This window comes from Heptranchias perlo, chromosome 15, assembly GCF_035084215.1.
Source record: "Heptranchias perlo isolate sHepPer1 chromosome 15, sHepPer1.hap1, whole genome shotgun sequence".
Classification (NCBI taxonomy): domain Eukaryota; kingdom Metazoa; phylum Chordata; class Chondrichthyes; order Hexanchiformes; family Hexanchidae; genus Heptranchias; species Heptranchias perlo.
This window is the reverse complement of record NC_090339.1, coordinates 56,401,401-56,423,897: the sequence shown is the minus strand read 5'-3', so window position 1 is coordinate 56,423,897 and position 22,497 is coordinate 56,401,401. Positions and strand designations below refer to the sequence as shown.

The following is a 22,497-nucleotide window of genomic DNA, read 5'->3' as shown; positions in this document are numbered from 1 at the left end:
TAGTGAACTATTGGTAAGTTTGCCAACTGATGTCATCTTTAATCAACATAAATTTCTACAAACAAACAAAAATCACTTAGAACAATTTTTTAACTGAATTTTCAACTGAACTAAAAAGAAGTTTGGCTTGCTGTGATCAACGTGCACAGCAGCCAATCAGTGGAAATACAAATAATCCAAACATTTACTCCAGCTCAGCTTAAATCACTTATGAAAGATATGCTCAACTACTGGACTGAGAATAAAAGCTACATTTTTATTTTCTAACTGGTTTTCCAATTATGATGGAGTAGAAATTGCTCGGAGCGGTGAACCTATACTCCTTGCCACTCGATAGATTTATCCTAACTTACCGCGGTCTTTTCGTCAGCCGCTCCCTCGAATAGGAAGCGGAGAAGAGCCCAGCGTCAGTTCAAGCGACGCTCGGACCCTGGGAGAAGCGAGAGGATCGATCTCTCCCCTCGACCAATCAGATCGCAGCATTTTTGACATGCTGCGTTCACTGTCTCTGCAGGCTTGGAGCGTTAAACCAGGAAGTGAAAGTTACAACATTTTAAATCAATGTTAAAACAGTTATAGACAGCGAAGAAAGAAAGCGTAAGAAATAACTGAATTATATAAAAGACAGAAGGGAAAAGTAAAAAAAAAAATTTTTAATTTTAAAAAAATGTATTGACCAAGAACCATTGAAATAAGAAGTAATGAGACTCCACGTTTTTACAGATTAATTTTTAGTTATTAAGACTAACCGCGCTGTTAAAACTTAGTTTAGACCTGTATTTTTAAGTGTAACTTTATGATGGTGTAATTAGTTACTTTCCAGCTGGGCAGATAAGCAAGTTTGCACTTTTTCAATGATTTCTCTGATTGCAGCGTGCGATGGCCCTTTAATTCGAAGCTGTCATATCGCCGTCGAATCAGTCAGAGCAAGTTCCAGATTTTTTGATCCAAGAGCCAAGCGCTGTTGAGCTCTTCATTATTTTATGAGCGATTTCTGCCCCAATATTGTTTTACTCATGAATATTTCTATTTGTACCTTGGTTTGAAAGTCCCATAGGCCTGTATGTGAAGAACTGTACTCGTACCAAGAGGAAGGGAGTGCTCTGAATCTACAGTGTGTGCTGGTGCAATATGTTTTACTGGTGTACACACTATCGATTAATCCCATAATTATTATTCCCTATTTCTTCCTACTGAAAGTAAAATTCAATCATCACTGAGTAATAGAGATGATTATTCCAAAAACCTTTTGCTAAAAGTTCCACATGAAAGGCTATTAATTGAACTCAAAGCTGTGGGGATCCAAGATAAACCCTGGGTATAAATTTAAAAACTGGCTCAAGGGTAGAAAACAAAAGGTTCTCATTACAACAGTTCTGTCAGAGTTGGGGGAAGCACTGAGTGGGGTGCCATGGGGCTCGATGTTGGGACCACTGCGGTTTCTCATCTACCTCAATGACTTGGATTCAGAAACTCAATGCAAAGTGGTCAGATTGGAAGATTGTCCCAAAGTAGGAAGAGCAGTGGAGAGTTGGACAAGATATATGAGTGGGCAAAGCACTGGCATATTTAATACAGCCAAGGAAGGAAAACTGGACCACATGTGTACTCCATGAATGATGTTGAAATAGCTAAGGAGGAAGCTGAAAAAAAACCTAGGGGGCCTTAGTAGATTCAACATTAAACTTGTTTGATCAATTGCAGAGCAACAATCAACAAAGGCTCTAGAATGTTGATCATAGTCAACACATTAGAATATAAGGAGGCAGAAAGAAATAAAGACTTGTATTTATAAAATGCCTTTCACGACCACAGGAAGTCCCAAAGCGCTTTACAGTCAATGAAGTATTTTTGAAGTGTAGTCACTGTTGTTATGATCAACTGTTACTGTGCGCTTGTCAGATTGCACCTTTGAGTACTTCACCCAGTTTTGGTCGCCAAGAAACAAGAAAGACATTCAAGTGCTGGAGGCTGTGAAGTGAAGAGCCTCAGGGCAGTTCCCCGGTGTCAGGGGTCTGAGTTATGAAGATAGAAATTTGGGCCTTTTCATCCTGGAAAGGAGACGCCCCAGAGGTGATGTTATAGCGGTGTGGAGGATTGTTAAAGGTAAAGAAAAGTTTAACTCAGAATATTACTTTAAATTAAACCATGGCAGCAGAACCATGGTGGGGGGTGGAGGGGCACAGGTTCAAACCAGTAAAAGGTCATTTTAGAACTGAAAGCAGGAATTTTAGGACTGATTTTGGGAAATTCTACAAAGGATAAACTCCAAGGTAGAGTAGTGGAGGCATAAATCCTGGAAACATTTGAGGAACAGTTGGATGCTACAATGGGGAAACATTAGGATCTCTCCCAATGAATGAATTTAGATGGGCTGAATGGGCCTTCCTCATCCAAAATTATCTTGTGATCTATCAGGTTCCATTTACATTCTGGGGGTAATTTTGACTTTGGGTGATCGGAACATAGGAACAGGAGTAGGCCATTCAGCCCCTTGTGCCTGCTCTGCCATTTGATAAGATCATGGCTGATCTGTGATCTAACTCCGTATACCTGCCTTTGGCCCATGTCCCTTAATACCTTTGGTTGCCAAAAAGCTATCTATCTCAGATTTAAATTTAGCAATTGAGCTAGTATCAATTGCCGTTTGCGGAAGAGAGTTCCAAACTTCTACCACCCTTTGTGTGTAGAAATCTCACTCCTGAAAGGTCTGGCTCTAATTTTTAGACTGTGCCCCCTACTCCTAGAATCCCCAACCAGTGGAAATAGTTTCTCTCTATCCACCCTATCCATTCCCCTTAATATCTTATAATTTTCTTCTTTCTTTTTTTATTTTTTTTTTATTTTCTAGGGGTGATCTGATCGAAGTTTATAAGATAGAATAAAACGGGCCATATCGATTCATCTGCCTTTTGTACATCACTCCCAATTTTAATTTCCATTGACTTCAATTGACAGAATCCTGAAGTACCTTCTATACATATCAGTTTAGCAGCATTTGAAATCGTCTTATTAAAAAAGATTGGCTTGTATTACATGACTAGTTTATTTTCTTTGGGCAGACTATAAATTTAAATAACCTGTCCATCAGTCAATGTGAATTCTAATCTGGCTGTCTTGATGTGATTGAATAGAGCATATGAAGGCATTCAATTGAAGGAGTTAAATAGTTCATAATATCTGAAAAAGAACTGCCTCAGTTGATGATAACAACTGTTGTGGGGTTTTTTTTGAAACCACTGTGTTTCTCTGCATCGTGTTTCTCGAGTACACTCAGTTGTTTTTTTTACCTTTAATTCCCAGAGTGGATTTGTTGAACCGAACAAAATGCTTTCCACATTTTGATGACGTGTCACTTTACTGCTATTAAGTTTCACCTGCGCAAACATTCAGTGACGATGAAGAAAATTAAAAAGCTACATTACTGTCGAATGATGCCCTTTGGGCTGTGGAGGCCCAGAGACTGAAGCTCCCGATTTTACTTCCCAACCAGAAGTCGTGGGTGTGGGCCGGGGACCAAGGCAGACAGCGAACTGTGAGGTCCTGGTGATTTTAACTCCCAGGCCTCATCCGCATAGGCCCTGCCAGCGGCCTGAAATTCACTTCTTCAGTTGAGCGATCTGCCTGTGGGGTCTGGACAGGTGCCGGCAGCTTGCTGCAATTATTTAGATGGGGCCCGAGGAGCAATTTCTCATGATTCTCGGGCCTCTCTCTTCAGGCGCAGGGATCGTTCCCTGCGTCAATTTGGCGCCTGAGAACCGCCCGAAACGGACTTCTAGGCCTATGGTTCCAGATAGAAGTTATGTAAAAATGACTCGGCCAAACTAAGCACAGCACATGTGTTTACATAGTGAGTTATAGTTTCGAGAGCCATCTCCTCAACTTCATTACTATTGTAAAGCTCCTTGTGCAAAGTAAAACCATGTTAAATGCATCTTTAATCAGATATCCATAAGTAATGCATACTTATATCAAAAAGAGCAGCATGTCAGAAAATGCAGTGGAGAGATTATTTCTTTCCGTCTTTGTCCTCGAGCATTGATTTCTTTTGTCTAGATCTATTTTTCTGTTTATATTTTTATTTTTAACAGAGGTGTATTTGTTTTTGGATTCCATTTGAAGCCTTGCAGCTGCGGTTTGATTCTGCTCGATTTGATGTTGTCCTCTTACCTAGAGATAGGTAAACAAAAGCTGATGTCATTTCAAATATAAGTCTTTAATAATCCATGTGACAAAATAAATGACATGAAACAGAAAAGTAAAGAAAATGTAGACAAGTCTGGATAGAACAGTGTTTTCATCACTGGCTCCTGGGTTCAAGTCAAGGTCAGACTGATGGAATGAAAGTATTTTCTGGCTTGAAGAGTCCTATGTGAAATGGGTCTAATTTCGAAGATTAAATGAGTTTTAACTGATTTTTTTGTGTTCGACACTAATGGCAATCTCCCTTGGATAGGAACACTGAATGACTCGCGCGGAAAATATTTACGAACTATTTTTGCCTTCACACTTCTTACAGCAACTGCACAGTGTAATTCATTCTACGCAAAGCACTTTGGGGGAATTTACAACAACTAGCATTGATGATATAGTGCCTTTGTCGTAGACGAAAGGTCCCAAGGCAGAAATGTGGACAAAAATTGACACCAAGCCAAAAAAGGAGACATTAGGAGGGGTGACTGAAAGCTTGAAGAGATAATTTTTACCGAGGGTCTTAAAGGAGGAGAAGGAGGTGGAAAGGCAGAGAGATTTAGGGAGAAAATTCCAGATCTTATGGGGTGGACAGCTGAAGGCACGGCCGGGGGAGATGTGCAAGAGGTCAAAGTTGGAGGACTATAACTGTAAGTCTGAAACAACAGTGGCTGCAAAAAGATTAAGGCCTCAAAATTAAATTTACCACCACCACAGAGAGGAGACACTGATCCCAGCTATAAAAATATAAATACTAAAACAGAAAGGGAAAGAATACAAATAAATACCTAACACAGTGGGTTAGATTTTGACTTTGCGTGATACTGTAAAATGGGTGATAGCAAGTTGACAGCCCGTTTTATATCTCTCCTGGTTTTTATTTCCCTTGAAGTCAATGGAAAGTCAATAAAAAAAACAAATGAATACGTTACTCCTCCCCTCATTAATGGGTCAATTTGCTTGACTTAAACAAAATAACTTTAGCTAACCTCTTGCATTCTCCTTCCGAGCCTAATAAAAGCTTGCCCTCGCAGTTTTCTGTTTCAAAAACCTGACTGACCTCTGTCTCTGCCTCTGACTTTTTATCCCCCTGTATTCACAACCAAAAGAGGAGGGGCTTACCCCAGACAACCCCTGCTGGACGTTGGGGTCCAGGGACTTCCCAACACAACGGATGTAAGTTGTTTATTGATTTCTGAGGCTCGCTAACAAATTGCTTATCGTTTACGATCTTTCAGGAAACAACATCAAAGCCTAAATCATTAGCTTTTCATCTCAGCGCCTGTATTTTAACTTGTGTTTTTTTATTCATTCATGGGATGTGGGCATTGCTGGCAAAGCCAGCATTTATTGCCCATCCATAATTGCCCTTGAGAAGGTGGTGGTGAGCCACCTTCTTGAACCGCTGCAGTCCGTGTGATGTAGATACTCTCACAGTGCTGTTAGGTAGGGAGTTCCAGGATTTTGACCTTGTCCTTATAGGTGGTAGAGGTCACGGGTTTGGAAGGTGCCGTCGAAGAAGTCTTGGCGAGTCGCTGCAGTGCATCATTGTGTAAATACACTTTGCTTTAAAATGCCAACCCTAAATGTAACCCTATTTTTTCAAATCCTTTCAGTAAAAAAAAAGTCAGAACAAATCCCCAAATGTGACAAGACCCTCTCAATAATCTTGGCTTATACTTCAGTGCAGTACTAAAAGGAGTGCTGCATTTTTGGAGACACCATTCTTTGAGTGAGACTTGAAACCAAGCACCATGTGCCTTTTCTAATAGTTCAGGTGGATGTTAAAGGTTTCATGGGACTGTTCGGAGAAGAGCAGGGAGCCGTCCTGGCCAATGTTCATCCCTTAAGCAACATCTCCAAAAATAGACCAACCAGTCATTTATCCAATTGTGGTTTGTGAGACCTTGCTACACATAAAATGACTGCCACATTCATCTATATAACAACAGTCATGGCACTTAATTTATTGGAAGAGAAGTGCTTTGGGACATTACTGAGAGAGAGTGCTTTTATAAATGGAAGTTCTTTCTTCACTGTTAACTCAAATGGAATAGATTAGCTTTTGAGGCAAGTCTTCAGAGGTCATCGATTTTAAAAACATTAGATAAATTTATGTTTTCAGTTGAAATGGAATACTGATGACCTGTGCACATACAATCTTCGAACTATTTTGGTATGCACTGCACCATCAAATCAGAGGTCCAGTTCACCAGTGCTAGATGTAGCAGCTACTTCTTGACCATTTCCATTTCCACCACCGACACCGATTGATTTATTATCTGCCTCCCGTGCATTTTATAATTCTATTTATAATACTTGTGTTTCAACTGGATGAAGTCCAATGAAATGAAGAATTATTTCTGCAGGTTTTATTTTAGTTGAACCAAAATAAAGGAAGCCGAGAAACAGCCTTGAGATTAGCTTTACCAATGAACTTCAATGCTTGTTTGTTTCCATTGGCTCTCCTCCATAAATAATTATAAATGTGCTTTGAAAATGTATTGGGGTTGAATCGAGACGGCAGAGGTTTGCATTACACTTGGTACTATCTGGTTACAAATTAAATCGTCCATCTAACTAGGAAGTGTTACTCGGCTGCACTGGGTTCCTGGTTGCGAACTTGTTTGTACGTGCAGCAGTGGAAAGAACCTATCGGAGCACTTTTCGTACAGCGCCTCTGTAATCCATCCTCACCATCTCTCCTATGTGTAACTGAAACCTCCTTTTGAAACGCTAAGCTGCAAGAAAGCTTTTGTGAAAAAGGAGGTTCATTATGGATCAATCCAAATGACTGTGGCTGTGTTCATTTCCAAAACCAATAACTAACTAACTACCTTTGGACCAGGATCAAAGTCCAGAGATAAGAAGAAGTGAGCGGACGCCCCTGAGCAACTGCTTCGCAAACAATGCTGAGTGCATGAGTGCAGGGCAGTCTCAATTACAAAAAAAGAGTGACAGACGTAGCATACAAGTTATGCGTTAGCTCTGTGTGTGCTGCCTGATGATTACAACTTTCCTCCATCTGTTTGCCACTCAGTGCTTAACAACTTTTTTTTAATAGAAAAAAATACTGAAGTCTGGCTTGAAAAGTTAATGCTCCTGAACCGGAAAGTGAAGATGAAGGGTTTCGACTGCACCCAAAGCTCATTGTGGCTGTTATTTATTGCTATTATTTTCCAGACAATGGCCAGAGTGGATTTGCGAACAACAGCCATTGTCAATGTGACCAACATTTCTCCAGCTACCAACAGTACTGTTACAAGCTATGTACCGGGTATTTATGGTGACAACTCGCCAGTCAAAGGAGCCCGAGGGGTGATTGGGATCCCAAGTTCTGAAGATGCTTTCGCCTGCGATGAAAACATTGACTTCAGTGCCATGGGCTCACCCTGGATAGCTTTAGTAGAAAGGGGGAATTGTACTTTCGCACTAAAGATTCAGAATGCAATGAAAAGTGGGGCTGATGCTGTTGTGATCTTTAACGAAGCAAGAAAAGGCAACAGAACTGACGCCTTTGTCCATTATGGTAAGAGCAAAGTCACTTGAATAATATTGATACAAATGCTTTAAGAGTATTTAACATTAATGCACAGCTCACAATGCTGAACAATTCCATCTTAATTTTGATGTAAATGACTGTTGGGGTGCAAGGGCAGTAATCTACCTGAGGGGTATGTGAGATGATGTGAACTCAAGTTGTTTATTGTGATCATCTAAATCCCAAGATTAGATTCTTGCACTTTTCTTTGTTTTCCTCCTTTACCTATCAATTTTCTCCCCTCTCTTCCCCCCCTGAAATGGTTGACTCCTCAATGGAGTGTGATTCCACAGGCACTGCTCATCCTTGGGCACCTTGGTACCATTCTTCCTGGAACATAGGGACCGCTCAGCCCCTCGAGCCTGCTCCACCACTCATTTAGACCATGGATGATCTGCACCTCAACTCCATTTAACCGACTTTGCTACATAATCCCTTTATAGGCTTACCGGATATGTTAAACCCCTGTTCAAAAAAGGGGAGAGGGATAAACCCGACAATTTCAAGCCAGTCAGCCTAACGTCGGTGGTGGGGAAACTTCTGGAGATAATAATCTGGGACAAAATTAATTGGCACTTGGAAAAGTATGGACTAATAAATGAAAGTCAGCTCGGATTTGTTAAAGGAAAATCATGTTTGACTAACTTGATTGAATTCTTTGATGAAGTAACGGAGAGGGTTGATGAGGGTAATGTGGTTGATGTGTATATGGACTTTCAAAAGGTATCTGATAAAATGCCACATAATAGACATGTTAGCAAATTTAAAGCCCATGGGATTAAACGGACAGTGGCAGCATGGATACAAAATTGGCTAAGGGACTGAAAGCAGAGAGTAGTGGTGAACGGTTGTTTTTCAGATTGGAGGGAAGTATACAGTGGTGTTCCCCAGGGGTCAGTATATGGATCACTGCTTTTTTTGGTATATATTAATGACCTGGATTTGGGTATCCAGGGTATAATTTCAAAGTTTGCAGATGACACGAAACTCGGAAATGCAGTAAACAACGTGGAGGATAGTAACAGACTTCAGAAGGACATAGACAGATTGGTGAAATGGGCAGACACATGGCAGATGAAATTTAACACAGAGAAGTGTGAAGTAAAACATTTTGGTAGGAAGAATGAGGAGAGGCAATATAAATTAAATTAAATGGTACAATTTTAAAGGGGGTGCAGGAACTGAGAGACCTGGGATATATGCACACAAATTTTTGAAGGTGGCAGGACAAGTTGAGAAGGCTGTTAAAAAAGCATATGGGATTCTTGGCTTTATTGAAAGAGGCATAGATACAAAAGAAGGGAAGTTGTGCTAAACCTTTTAAAACACTGGTTAGCCCTCAGCTGGAGTATTGCGTTCAATTCTGGGCATCACACTTTAAGAAGGATGTCAAGGCCTCAGAAAGGGTGCAGATGCAATTGACTTGAATGGTGCCAGGGATAAGGAACTTCAGTTATGTGGAGAGACTGGAGAAGCTTAGAACAGAGAAGGTTAAGGGGAGATTTGATAGAGGTGTTCAAAATCATGAATGGTTTTGACAGAGTAAACAAGGAAGGAGAAACTGTTTTCGGTGGCAGAAGGGTCGGTAACCAGAGAACACAGATTTAAGGTGATCGGCAAAACAGCCAGAGGCAACATGCGGAAACATTTTTTTATACAGCGAGTTGTAATGATCTGGAATGCTCTGCCTGAAAGGATTTTTTTTATTCATTCATGGGGTGTGGGTGTCGCTGGCGAGGCCAGCATTTATTGCCCATCCCTAATTGCCCTTGAGAAGGTGGTGGTGAGCCGCCTTCTTGAACCGCTGCAGTCCGTGTGGTGAAGGTTCTCCCACAATGCTGTTAGGAAGGGAGTTCCAGGATTTTGACCCAGTGACGATGAAGTAACGGCGATATATTTCCAAGTCGGGATGGTGTGTGACTTGGAGGGGAACGTGCAGGTGGTGTTGTTCCCATGTGCCTGCTGCTCTTGTCCTTCTAGGTGGTAGAGGTCGCGGGTTTGGGAGGTGCTGTCGAAGAAGCCTTGGCGAGTTGCTGCAGTGCATCCTGTGGATGGTGCAAACTGCAGCCACAGTGCACTGGTGGTGAAGGGAGTGAATGTTTAGGGTGATGTATGGGGTGCCAATCAAGCGGTTTGCTTTGTCCTGGATGGCGTCAAGCTACTTGAGTGTTGTTGGAGCTGCACTCATCCAGGCAAGTGGAGAGTATTCCATCACACTCCTGACTTGTGCCTTGTAGATGGTGGAAAGGCTTTGGGGAGTCAGGAGGTGAGTCACTCACCGCAGAATACCCAGCCTCTGACCTGCTCTTGTAGCCACAGTATTTATGTGGCTGGTCCAGTTAAGTTTCTGGTCAATGGTGACCCCCAGGATGTTGATGGTGGGGGATTCGGCAATGGTAATGCCGTTGAATGTCAAGGGGAGATGGTTAGACTCTCTCTTGTTGGAGATGGCCATTGCCTGGCACTTGTCTAGCGCGAATGTTACTTGCCACTTATCAGCCCAATCCTGGATGTTGTCCAGGTCTTGCTGCATGCGGGCTCGGACTGCTTCATTATTTGAGGGGTTGCGAATGGAACACAATGCAATCATCAGTGAATATCCCCATTTCTGACCTTATGATGGAGGGAAGGTCATTGATGAAGCAGCTGAAGATGGTTGGGCCTAGGACACTGCCCTGAGGAACTCCTGCAGCAATGTCCTGGGGCTGAGATGATTGGCCTCCAACAACCACTACCATCTTCCTTTGTGCTAGGTATGAATCCATCCACTGGAGAGCTTTCCCCCTGATTCCCATTGACTTCAATTTTACGAGGGCTCCTTCGTGCCATACTCGGTCAAATGCTGCCTTTGATGTCAAGGTCAGTCACTCTCACCTCACCTCTGGAATTCAGCTCTTTTGTCCATGTTTGGACCAAGGCTGTAATGAGGTCTGGAGCCGAGTGGTCCTGACAGAACCCAAACTGAGCATCAGTGAGCAGGTTATTGGTGAGTAAATGCCGCTTGATAGCACTGTCGACGACACCTTCCATCACTTTGCTGATGATTGAGAGTAGACTGATGGGGCGGTAATTGGCCGGATTGGATTTGTCCTGCTTTTTGTGGACAGGGTATACCTGGGCAATTTTCCACATTGTCGGGTAGATGCCAGTGTTGTAGCTGTACTGGAACAGCTTGGCTAGAGGCGCGGCTAGTTCTGGAGCACGAGTCTTCAGCACTACAGCCGGGATGTTGTCGGGGCCCATAGCCTTTGCTGTATCCAATGCACTCAGCCGTTTCTTGATATCAAGTGGAGTGAATCGAATTGGCTGAAGACTGGCTTCTGTGATGGTGGGGATATCGGGAGGAGGCCGAGATGGATCATCCACTTGGCATTTCTGGCTGGAGATGGTTGCAAACGCTTCAGCCTTGTCTTTTGCACTCACGTGCTGGACTCCATCATCATTGAGGATGGGGATGTTTACAGAGCCTTCTCCTCCCGTTAGTTGTTTAATTGTCCACCACCATTCACGACTGGATGTGGCAGGACTGCAGAGTTTTGATCTGATCCGTTGGTTGGGGAATCGCTTAGCTCTGTCTATAGCATGTTGCTTCCGCTGTTTAGCATGCATGTAGTCCTGAGTTGTAGCTTCACCAGGTTGGCACCTCATTTTTAGGTACGCCTGGTGCTGCTCCTGGCATGCTCTTCTACACTCCTCATTGAACCAGGGTTGATCCCCTGGCTTGTTGGTAATGGTAGAATAAGGAATATGCCTGGCCATGAGGTTACAGATTGTGCTGGAATACAATTCTGCTGCTGCTGATGGCCCACAGCACCTCATGGATGCCCAGTTTTGAGCTGCTAGATCTGTTCTGAACCTATCCCATTTAGCACGGTGGTCGTGCCACACAACACGTTGGATGGTATCCTCAGTGCGAAGACTGGACTTCGTCTCCACGAGAACTGTGCGGTGGTCACTCCTACCAATACTGTCATGGACAGATGCATCTGCAACAGGTAGATTGGTGAGGACGAGGTCAAGTAGGTTTTTCCCTCCTGTTGGTTCGCTCACCACCTGCCGCAGGCCCAGTCTGGCAGCTATGTCCTTCAGGACTCGGCCAGCTCGGTCAGTAGTGGTTCTACCGAGCCACTCTTGGTGATGGACATTGAAGTCCCCCACCCAGAGTACATTCTGTGCCCTTGCTACCCTCAGTGCTTCCTCCAAGTGGTGTTCAACATGCAGGAAGACTGATTCATTAGCTGAGGGAGGACGGTAGGTGGTAATCAGCAGGAGGTTTCCTTGCCCATGTTTGACCTGATGCCATGAGATTTCATGGGGTCCAGAGTCAATGTTGAGGGCGCCCAGGGCCAATCCCTCCTGACTGTATATCACTGTACCGCCACCTCTGGTGGGTCTGTCCTGCCGGTGGGACAGGACATATCCAGGGATGGTGATGGAAGAGTCTGGGACGTTGGCTGAAAGGTATGATTCTGTGAGTATGGCTATGTCAGGCTGTTGCTTAACTAGTCTGTGTGACAGCTCTCCCAATTTTGGCACAAGTCCCCAGATGTTCGTGAGGAGGACTTTGCAGGGTCGACTGGGCTTGGTTTGCCTTTGTCGTGTCCGGTGCCTAGTGGTCCGATGCCGGGTGATCCGTACGGTTTTATTGTCATTATGACTGTTTTTTAGCGAGATTTTACAACTGAGTGGCTTGCTAGGCCATTTCAAAGGGCAATTAAGAATCAACCACATTGCTGTGGGTCTGGAGTCACATAAGGACGGCAGGGATGGTGGAAGCTGATTCAATAGTAACTTTCAAAAGGGAATTAGATAAATACTTGAATGGAAAAAAATTACAGGGCTGTGGAGAAAGAGCAGGGGAGCGGGAATAATTGGATGGCTCTTCGAAAGTGTCGGCACAGGCATGATGGGTTGAATGGCCTCTTCCAGTGCTGTATCTAATATGACACTATGAACAAAAATCTATCGATCTCAGTCTTGAAAGCTCCAATTGTCCCAGCATCCATAGCCTTTTGGGGGAAGGGATTTCTACTACCCTTTGTGTGAAAAAGTGCTTCCTGATTTCGCTTTTGCATGCACAAGGCTAGATAGTGAGTGCTGGAGATTGAGTTATCACAGCTGAGCCCATTCCCACCCTCATCCCTGCATCCACAAGCAACACGGTTCCATTCGGGCTTGGTGGTCCGCAATCAGTAGGAGGAAACCTGGCTGATTCTCCCTTGCCCTTCGCCAGGGTACTGAGGCCAATTGTAGATCTTCCACCTTTGTCCTGGCCGGGATCAACTAACTTGGCGCAGACCCAGAAACAAACCTACACTTTTCCTGATCTGTACAGCGTAGCTAATCGCTACCTGAATCAGTTGAGCCATTGGGGGAGCTCGATTCCAATCTTAAAATTACTCTCTGAGTTTTACATGGGCATTTTATTCAGCTTTGGATCATTTAATTACATTAGCAAAAGCTGTCAAAGTGCTCTATGGTGTCGATGCACAATGCTATTGTTCCTATTCCCTGAAGGCAATTAGTGACTGTCGTGTCAGTTTTATTGAAGGAAAATTGACAGTTTAATTCCCAGGAAAATTTAGGCCTCTAAAATCCACAATCCCAGTCCGCCACCATAATCTCAGTGAGGTGGGACATCCACTCACCGTCCCCAGGTGCTCCTGACCTGTTGGAATTCCCAGACTTGGGATATTTGAATAAAGTGGCCTAGTGCCTGCACCAGTGTCATAGGATGCCCACTGTTTCCTAATAGTGGTATTGACCATCTCGGACAAAGGTAGGGGCTCTACAGTGGGCCTGAGTATCCTGGGTGTGCGCTTAGCCCAGTATCATCACAGCCAGGATGGCCATTGTTTCATAATAGTGGTATTGGCCAACCACATGGGCCCCAGTTCTGGCAGGACTGGCAGAAGCAGTTTTGATTTGCTAATTTAAGAAAACCAGCCTTTCCAAATTTGCTGGATCCCACTTCTGCCACTTGGCAGCACAGTGCGTTTGCTTATAAGCAGGCACGCAGTACGCTGGGGAGGGGGGTACCAGAGACAAAACTGTCAAGAATTCTGCCGCAAGGCATCATCCTGCCAATCCTGTCCCTTTCTCTTACACCAGCAGCAAGGGGGACAGATGTAACAATTGATCGCCAATCCTGAAACACCAACACACCGGGCGGTGCCCAGAGTAGAAAGGTTCCACCATAATTTCTGTCCCCGTTATTCTCCACCCACCCTGATAATACCCCAGTCTGCCAAAATCCCGAGGAATTCTGGGGCCTTAATGTCCAGGTTTGATTGTACAATTACATTACATAGAATTACATAGAATGTACAGTACAGAAACAGGCCATTCGGCCCAACAGGTCCGTGCCCAAGTTTATTCTCCACACGAGCCTCCTCCCACCCTACCTTATCTAACCCTATCAGCACATCCTTCTATTCCTTATGTGTGTTAACATTTGTGGAAACTGGTGAATGACATCATATTACAGGTGGAGTAATGAAGGAATTGCAGATGGAAATGTACTTCCGCAAATTATAAATCTGGTTCATAGATGGTAAACGTTTGTAAGGTATTTCTTGTAATTTCCTTGCACAGCTCCAGATGAGAGATATGAACAGTTAACATCAATGTACGCCAAATAATATTCAGATTTGTGGACTGAATTTACATTTCCAGATGGGAGAAAGTTACATTGTGAGACGGCTAGGAATTTGATTCCATACAAGGGCAGGGCAGGTATGTGTACTTCCCCCATCCCCATTAAGTATATATTGGGTTTGACTTTGGAAACAAATCTCCATCTTTTTGAAAACAAGGAGCAGTTGATACAAGAATGTAAAACATACAAAGGAAAATGCTTCAAATTTGTGCCAGGCCAGTTAGTGAACTGAGGGGCAGGTAGGGAGTGGGAACTTTGTATATGGAAGATAAACTACATTGACAGAATGACGAAGAACATAAGCTAATGTTCTTTCTTATTTGTCCAACTTCCATGTACATAAGAATTACACAAAAATAGTACAGATTGTTTTCACTAGGACTGGATGTTGAGGCCTCTTTGATGCACAGCAGTACCGAAGTGCTCGTCATGTTGAAGCCCCGTCTGCCCTCTCAGATGGACGTAAAAGATCCAATGATATTATTCAAAGAAGAGCAGAGGAGGTCTCCCAGTGTCCTGGCCAACATATATCCCTCAACCAACATAACTAGAACAAATTCTCTCATTGCTGTTTGTGGGACCTTGCTGTGTGCAAATTGGCTGCCGCACTTCCCTATATTACGATCGTGACTACTTTTCAAGGTACTTCATTGTGTCATCCTGGTATATTATTGCAAGTTCTTTCTTTCTATCAGATCCAAAGTAGTGCTTCAGAATAGCACATGCATTATTCTATGTGGTGGTCTTGCAGGTGGTGCTGAAAGAAATTTGTTGCATATTTGTTCTTGATATATCTGTAGCAAAAGTGGAATGGACCTCTGTCTTTCCCTGAAGAGTCTTGTTTAGCAAGGAATAACTGGTCTTATTTTGAAATTGGTAGCCATAACAGCACTTTGGGCAATAACAGGACAGAAACTTCATTCTGTTATTGCTAATAGGCAAATTTGTGATTTGCTGCTACTTATCTTACTGCTGGTGGTATGACAACATGTCCAATGGGAAGTTAATCTTATTATTTACATATATTGGAAATGAGGCAATCTGGAGAATTTTGCAAATAAGCATACTCTTCCAGCCCTACAACCCTCTGAGACCTCTGTGCTCCTCTAATTCTGGCCTCTTGTGTATCCCCAATTTTAATCGCTCCACCATTGCTGGCCATGCCTTCAGCTGCCTAGGCCCTATGCTCTGGAATTCCCTCCCTGAACCTCTCTGCCTCTCTACCTCTCTCTCCTCCTTTAAGATGCTCCTTAAAATGTACCTCTTGACCAAGCTTTTGGTCACCTGTCTTAATATCTCCTTGTGTGGCTTGGTGTCACATTTTGTTTGATAACGGTCCTGTGAAGTGCCTTGGGACATTTTACTATGTTAAAGATGCTTTTTTTAATTTCAAAGTATACTTTATTTCATAAAATTTAAAGATACCACAATTCCAAGGTGATACAATTCAAAACAATACAACGTGGATCGTACACAATACGATTCCAATATTACAATTTAAACTCAGTACATATCTTATAACACGTGCTGTAAATACAAGGTGGGATGGCCTTACACAGTGGCCTTTCCACGTCGAGCCTTTGCGTAGGTCGCACCTCATTTCAGCGTGTCCCGCAACACGTAATCCTGGACCTTGAAGTGTGCCAGTGGGCAACACTCGGTCATGGACAACTCCTTCAGCTGTTAGACCAGCAGGTTTCGGGCGGACCTAAGGGCCTCCTTCACCGAAGTGACGGTCTTCCAGCTGCAGTTGATATCTGTCTTGGTGTACGCCCCGGGGAACAGCCCGTTGAGCACAGCGTCCAGTGTTACCGAACTGTTGGGGATGAATGGGACAGATACCAACACTCTCCACGGACCCTCTGTGTGAAGGGGCAGCCCATCAGGAGGTGGATGGCGGTCTCCTCCCCGCCGCAGCCTCGAGGGCAGCTCACGGTGTCGCTGAGATTCCCTGCGTGTTGGAAGGATCGTGCTGGGAGGGCCTTTCTCACCACCATCTAGGCTACGTCCTGGTGCCTGTTGGTCAGTTCTGGCGACGCGATGTTCTGCCAAATGGCATCGACCATCTGGTTGGGGAACTGCGCAATTGGATCCACCCTCTCCTTTATTGGCAGGGCTCTCAGAACGTTCCGTGTCGACCACTATCTGACGGCCTTGTGGTTGAAGGGGTTCCTCCTCAGGAACTTCACCACCCGGGACAGGTGATGGGTTACGGTCCAGCTGGACGGGATTTCTGCATCTGCTCGGCCAGCATGACCAGACCCAGCCTTCTCAGTGTGTTGGACAGGTAGAAACTCAGCACATAGTGACATTTGGTGTTTGTGTACTGGGGGCTCTACACATATCCTGAGGCAGCCACACACAAAGGTGGCCATCAGGATCAGAGCAGCATTGGGGACACTCTTCTCCTCTTTGTCTGGGGGCTTGTACATGGTGCTGCTGTGGACGCGTTCTACCTTGGACCTCCAGACAAAGTGGAAGGTAGCTCAGGCGACTGTGATGGCGAAGTTGTAGGGTTACGTCAAAGGTGCTATATAAATGCAAGTTGTTGTTGTTGATAGTGTTATATAGCAGTGGAGAATGGAGGTCAACAGCAGGATATAACACAGACCACATTTTAGCGAGGGAGAGTTCTAGTCAAAGTAAAAACATGCATTTTTGAAATAGAAGCAAAGAAGCCGACAACAGAGAACTGCTGAAAACCTTGAGCTGTAATAATCATTAAAGCTGTTTTGACACTACCGTATGATGCAGAGGACCCTGGGAAAAGAATTAATCGTTGAAAATACGGTGGTAAAATGATAGTAATTCGTACAATAAAGAGTTTGTTGATGGCTGAGGATGGTGACACACAAAGAAAGGTCAGCATGAGCAGGAAAGAGTATTCTGTACAATCTTCTGGTCCAGGGAGTCAGTGGCTCCTCTAACTAGTCAGATCCTGGTAAGTAATTATATACGGTGTATTAAAAATCTAGTCATAATTTAAGAAATAATAATCATTTTTGTCATGTTTAATATGCTTGCCAGTGATCGTAAAACCATAAAACTCAGGTGAAGAATGTTCTTTGTGCACAATTTTTTGTTCTGCATGAGTAAATAAATTACTGCTTCTTGAAAAGTTTTACTGGATAAACAACTTCAGTTTGAGGCTTGTTCATAAAATGTCTTCCTTCATATTTCGACAGCTATTTCTTCCAGATCCATATTCTCAGGGTCTACGTTAGAAGACACAACTGCAACTTCAGAGGAGCAGGAGATAACTAAACTAATTAGGTCATGGATGGAGAAGGTTGTGCACCAAGGCTCCGATAGATGAGGGGTCTGAGGTCCATTCAGTTGATCTGTTATTGATTAATTAGTCAGATGAGCTCAAAACCTCTGGCAAGCCCACCATCTCTGAACTGAGTTATAGTAACTGTTGAGTGTATTCAGATGTCCAGAAAGAAAGAACTTGCATTTATATAACACCTTTCATGACCTCAGGATGTCCCAAAGTGCTTTACGGTGAATGAAGTACTCTTATGGTATAGTCACTGTTGCCAGCGACCTACATTCATAGGTTAGTGACAATGTACCTGCCCATTTTCCTCTTGTCTCTTCTTTCTCTTGCCAATTTTACCCTTTCTCTACCTTCTCATCCTGAAGGCACTGAATCTTATTGGAGCATAGTTCCCCAGGCGCTGATGGCCATTCAGTACCTCACCCAAATGCCCATATGAGTGGCAGCAGGCAATTCAGCCTAGGTGGGCATCGCATCAAACCCTGATGCTGTCCTCATCTGACAGATGTAAGGAATCTTACAACACCAGGTTATAGTCCAACAGTTTTATTTGAAAATCACAAGCTTTCGGAGGCTTTCTCCTTCGTCAGGTGAGTGTCGGATTCCTTGAAAATTACCGCATATATAGTCACAGAACAATGCCTGGTGATTACATATAATCTTTCCAACTGCCCGTTATCAAGGCAATCAAAGGAATTGAATAGTGTTCAGACAGAGAAACATTAGATACCGGACTACTGAATATACAAACGGCCAGAACCAAAGACAGGGAGGGAGAGAGAGAGAGAAACATCCGAAAGGAGGAGAAAGAGAGAGAATGACCAGTTGTATTAAAAACAGATAACTTTTATTTCGCTGGTAGGGTTACGTGTAGCGTGACATGCACCCAAGATCCCGGATGAGGCCATCCTCATGGGTGCGGAACTTGGCTATCAATTTCTGCTCGATGATTTTGTGTTGTCGTGTGTCTCGAAGGCCGCCTTGGAGTACGCTTACCCGAAGATCGGTGGCTGAATGTCCATGACTGCTGAAGTGTTCCCCGACTGGGAGGGAACCCTCCTGTCTGGCGATTGTTGCGCGGTGCCCGTTCATCCGTTGTCGCAGTGTCTGCATGGTCTCACCAATGTACCATGCTCCGGGGCATCCTTTCCTGCAACGTATGAGGTAGACAATGTTGGCCGAGTCACAGGAGTATGAACCATGCACCTGGTGGGTGGTGTCCTCTCGTGTGATGGTGGTATCTGTGTCGATGATCTGGCATGTCTTGCTGAGGTTGCCGTTGCATCTGACGGGCGTACATAGACACTTTCCAGCAGGGGTCACTGGAGGTGTAGTATGACTGATTTTTTTCTAACCCGGGGTATTGAAGTCCATTGCATCACCTAAAATGCTGCTCCAGCTGAGGGTAAGTGACACACAGCCCCCTGTTACCCTCAATTGGTTCTTTTAGTTATCCCCTTTAGTATGACTCCCAGTGCTTACAACTACTTGCTTCCCTCTATCATTTAAAAAAAATTGGCTTTGCTTTTATGTTATTTCTAACATTATTTAGCGGACTGTGCCCTTCGTGGAGCTGTGTTTCTGCTTTTTCTCCTAAAAATATTTTCCTTCCCATACCTCTTAAAAGCAATTGTAAACAATTTTACAACACCAAGTTATAGTCCAGCAATTTTATTTTAAATTCACAAGCTTTCGGAGACTTCCTCCTTCCTCAGGTAAATGTTCAGGATCTCCTTGAAGCCTACGCATTTATACATATAGAACAATACATGGTGTTTACAGACTGCCCCTGCAACTGCCCGTTGCCAAGGCAATCACCGTGTTCAGACAGAGAGGTGTCACCTGCAGAACCCCCGAATACACATTCAACAAAAAAACAAACAGGGAAAAAAAACAGAGAAGAAAAACAGAGAGAGGCAGAAACATCCGGAAGGCAGAGAGAGCCAGCAAATGACCCATTATATTAAAAACAGATAACATTTGTTCGCTGGTGGGGTAACGTGTAGCGTGACATGAACCCAAGATCCCGGTTGAGGCCGTCCTCATGGGTGCGGAACTTGGCTATCAATTTCTGCTCGACGATTTTGCGTTGTCGTGTGTCTCGCACGACAACGCAAAATCGTCTTTTTTTGTTGAATGTGTATTCGGGGGTTCTGCAGGTGACACCTCTCTGTCTGAACACGGTGATTGCCTTGGCAACGGGCAGTTGCAGGGGCAGTCTGTAAACACCATGTATTGTTCTATATGTATAAATGCGTAGGCTTCAAGGAGATCCTGAACATTTACCTGAGGAAGGAGGAAGTCTCCGAAAGCTTGTGAATTTAAAATAAAATTGCTGGACTATAACTTGGTGTTGTAAAATTGTTTACAATTGTCAACCCCAGTCCATCACCGGCATCTCCACATCTTAAAAGCAAAGCAATTTTCATATATCGTCTGGTTTTCTGTTTCTGCTTTCCACTCTAGCCTCCCTAGAGGTTTTCTCAAAGTCCCAAAATTTTCTAAGATCTTGCACACCTGCAGCACTGTAATAAAGGCTCAGACCAAAAATGACTTCAAATCTCCCTGTGCCATAACCATTAGAACTAAGTGCTCAGCCACTCCGGGTTACTAATCAATTCTGATGGATGGCTGAATACTAAATCTAGTGTAGCATCTGCCCTAATACCCAGTTTATATGTCACATTAACAAGTAGTCAATGATTACCTTCATATAATGACTTGTACTTTCATCACTTCTTTCGGTTATCAGTGGCGTGTCCACCTGGCTCATTTTCTCCAGTCACAAAGTGATGTGATAATGTTGCATCACATTACACAATGTCTGTGTCGTATTTAAAAATGTATGTTGAGGGGGAAACTATCAGGAAAGACTGGAGCTCTTTTCTCTAGAAAAGAGAAGGCTGAGGGGTGACCTGATAGAGGTCTTTAAAATTATGCTGGGGTTTGATAGGGAAGATGTCTCCACTTGTGGGGGAGTCCAGAACTAGGGGCCATAAATATAGGATAGTCACTAATAAATCCAATAAAGAATTCAGGAGAAACTTCTTTACCCAAAGAGTGGTTAGAATGTGGAACTCACTACCACATGGAGTAGTTGAGGCGAATAGCGTAGATGCATTTAAGGGGAAGCTGGATACACACGAGGGAGAAAGGAATAGAAGGATATGCAGATAGGGTGAGATGAAGAGGAGTGGGAGGAGCCTCGTGTGGAGCATAAACACCAGCATAGACCAGTTGGGCTGTTTCTGTGCTGTAAATTCCATGTAATCTGGCTTGGGGGTGTTTTTCAGAGCAGGTCCGCTTGAGAGTTAATGTGCTCAAAGCACCATTTAGAAAGCCTTTTTCTCACAGCTCCAAACCACAGTGAATTAGAGCTCCTTCAATCCCTTTGAAGTCCTTGGGGATTTTGTTTTATATTCATTCTTGGGATGTGGGTGTCGCTGGAAAGGCCAGCATTTATTGCCCATCCCTAGTCACCCTTGAGAAGGTGGTGGTGAGCTGCCTTCTTGAACCGCTGCACTCTGTGTGGTAAAGGTGCTCCCACAGTGCTGTTAGGTAGGGGGTGCCAGGATTTTGACCCAGTGATGGTGAAGGAACGGCGGTATAATGTTCAAGTAAGGGTGGCGTGTGACTTGGAGGGGAACTCGGAAGTGATGGTATTCCCATGCATCTGCTGCCCTTGTCCTTCTAGGTGGTGGAGGTGGCGGGTTTGGGAAGTGCTGTCGGAGAAGTCTCGGTGAATTGCTGTAGTGCATCCTGTCAGGGCAATGTGTCACTACAGACGGAGTGTGACCGTGTGGTGATTCCTTTGATTGGTGGATCCTCCCAAGACTCAGCAAATAGTTACTTGGAAATTCCGTAACTAGGCAGTCTGTACAATTTTACAAAAAAAATCTTACCGTTAAAATGTATTCAAATCTTTAAAAAATATTCCTTTACTTTGCTACACCTTTAAATAGTAGTATGCATGTACAGAAAGTCTTGTTATTTATTACGAATCCATCATTATCTTATTAAAAATCTTCTCTGGGAATTTCCTGAGGGTATCTCTCGATGGCCGGTTGTAACTTCAGCAGAATATCGGCAGAAATCCCAGATATACCACATGAACAAAGTTTCCACCAATCTTCCGCCAAAGTTATGGCATTCGATGGGGATAACCCTCCCAAGAAAATTCCCACCGGTTACGTCTGCAAAACTTATTTCCTATTGTCAATCTTTTTGTGCCACCCTTGTGTCCATTTTATTCAATTATAAATTCCTACGTCCACATTTATAATGGAACTCGTCTATGTAAACTCACCACCCTGTAATTGCACAGTTTGGCCATTGGGTGACTTTTCCCCACAAATCACTCCAAATACTTTCTGAAAATTTTTCCTTGAAAAATTTTTCATTAACCATTATTTTTTGCTCTGTAATTGAAATTTCGAAATTTGCGCAAAAATAAAGTTTAAACAAGATTTGAAAAATTACATATTTCATAATGACATGATTAAATTTATCAACTGAATTGTCGTTTGCTTTCATTAATATATTCATGCAGGAAGTGCCTCAGCTTGCATCGGTTGGAGCATAAAAATTGTTTTCTCCACAAAAATGTTCTATTCACAAACTTGAACTAAGTATCCCTTGACGATAGTGCAATTACTCTAAAAGGATTGCTCCACAAGGTAAAACAAAATTGAAATTCAACATATTGGCTTTTCAGTGTACGAGGGATTAAAACCTGGTTGGGTTGTGATTTACAGCGCTGCCCAGAATAGTGGAAAGTGGCTAACTGAGTTAATGTGATCTAGTCCCTCATAAATGGCAAAAATGGTG

General features: G+C 43.5%; 1 protein-coding gene across 1 annotated transcript in view; it reads left to right on the top strand.

Moving 5' to 3' along the window:
- The first annotated feature begins 6,917 nt into the window (after positions 1 to 6,917).
- The window catches only part of LOC137333128 (E3 ubiquitin-protein ligase RNF128), a 116,950-nt gene continuing 101,370 nt past the window's right edge, over positions 6,918 to 22,497 (top strand). The window contains exon 1 of the mRNA XM_067997291.1: positions 6,918 to 7,720. Within this exon, the coding sequence (XP_067853392.1) occupies positions 7,288 to 7,720 (433 nt within the window). The 5' untranslated portion in view covers positions 6,918 to 7,287. The remainder of the gene's footprint in view (positions 7,721 to 22,497) is intronic.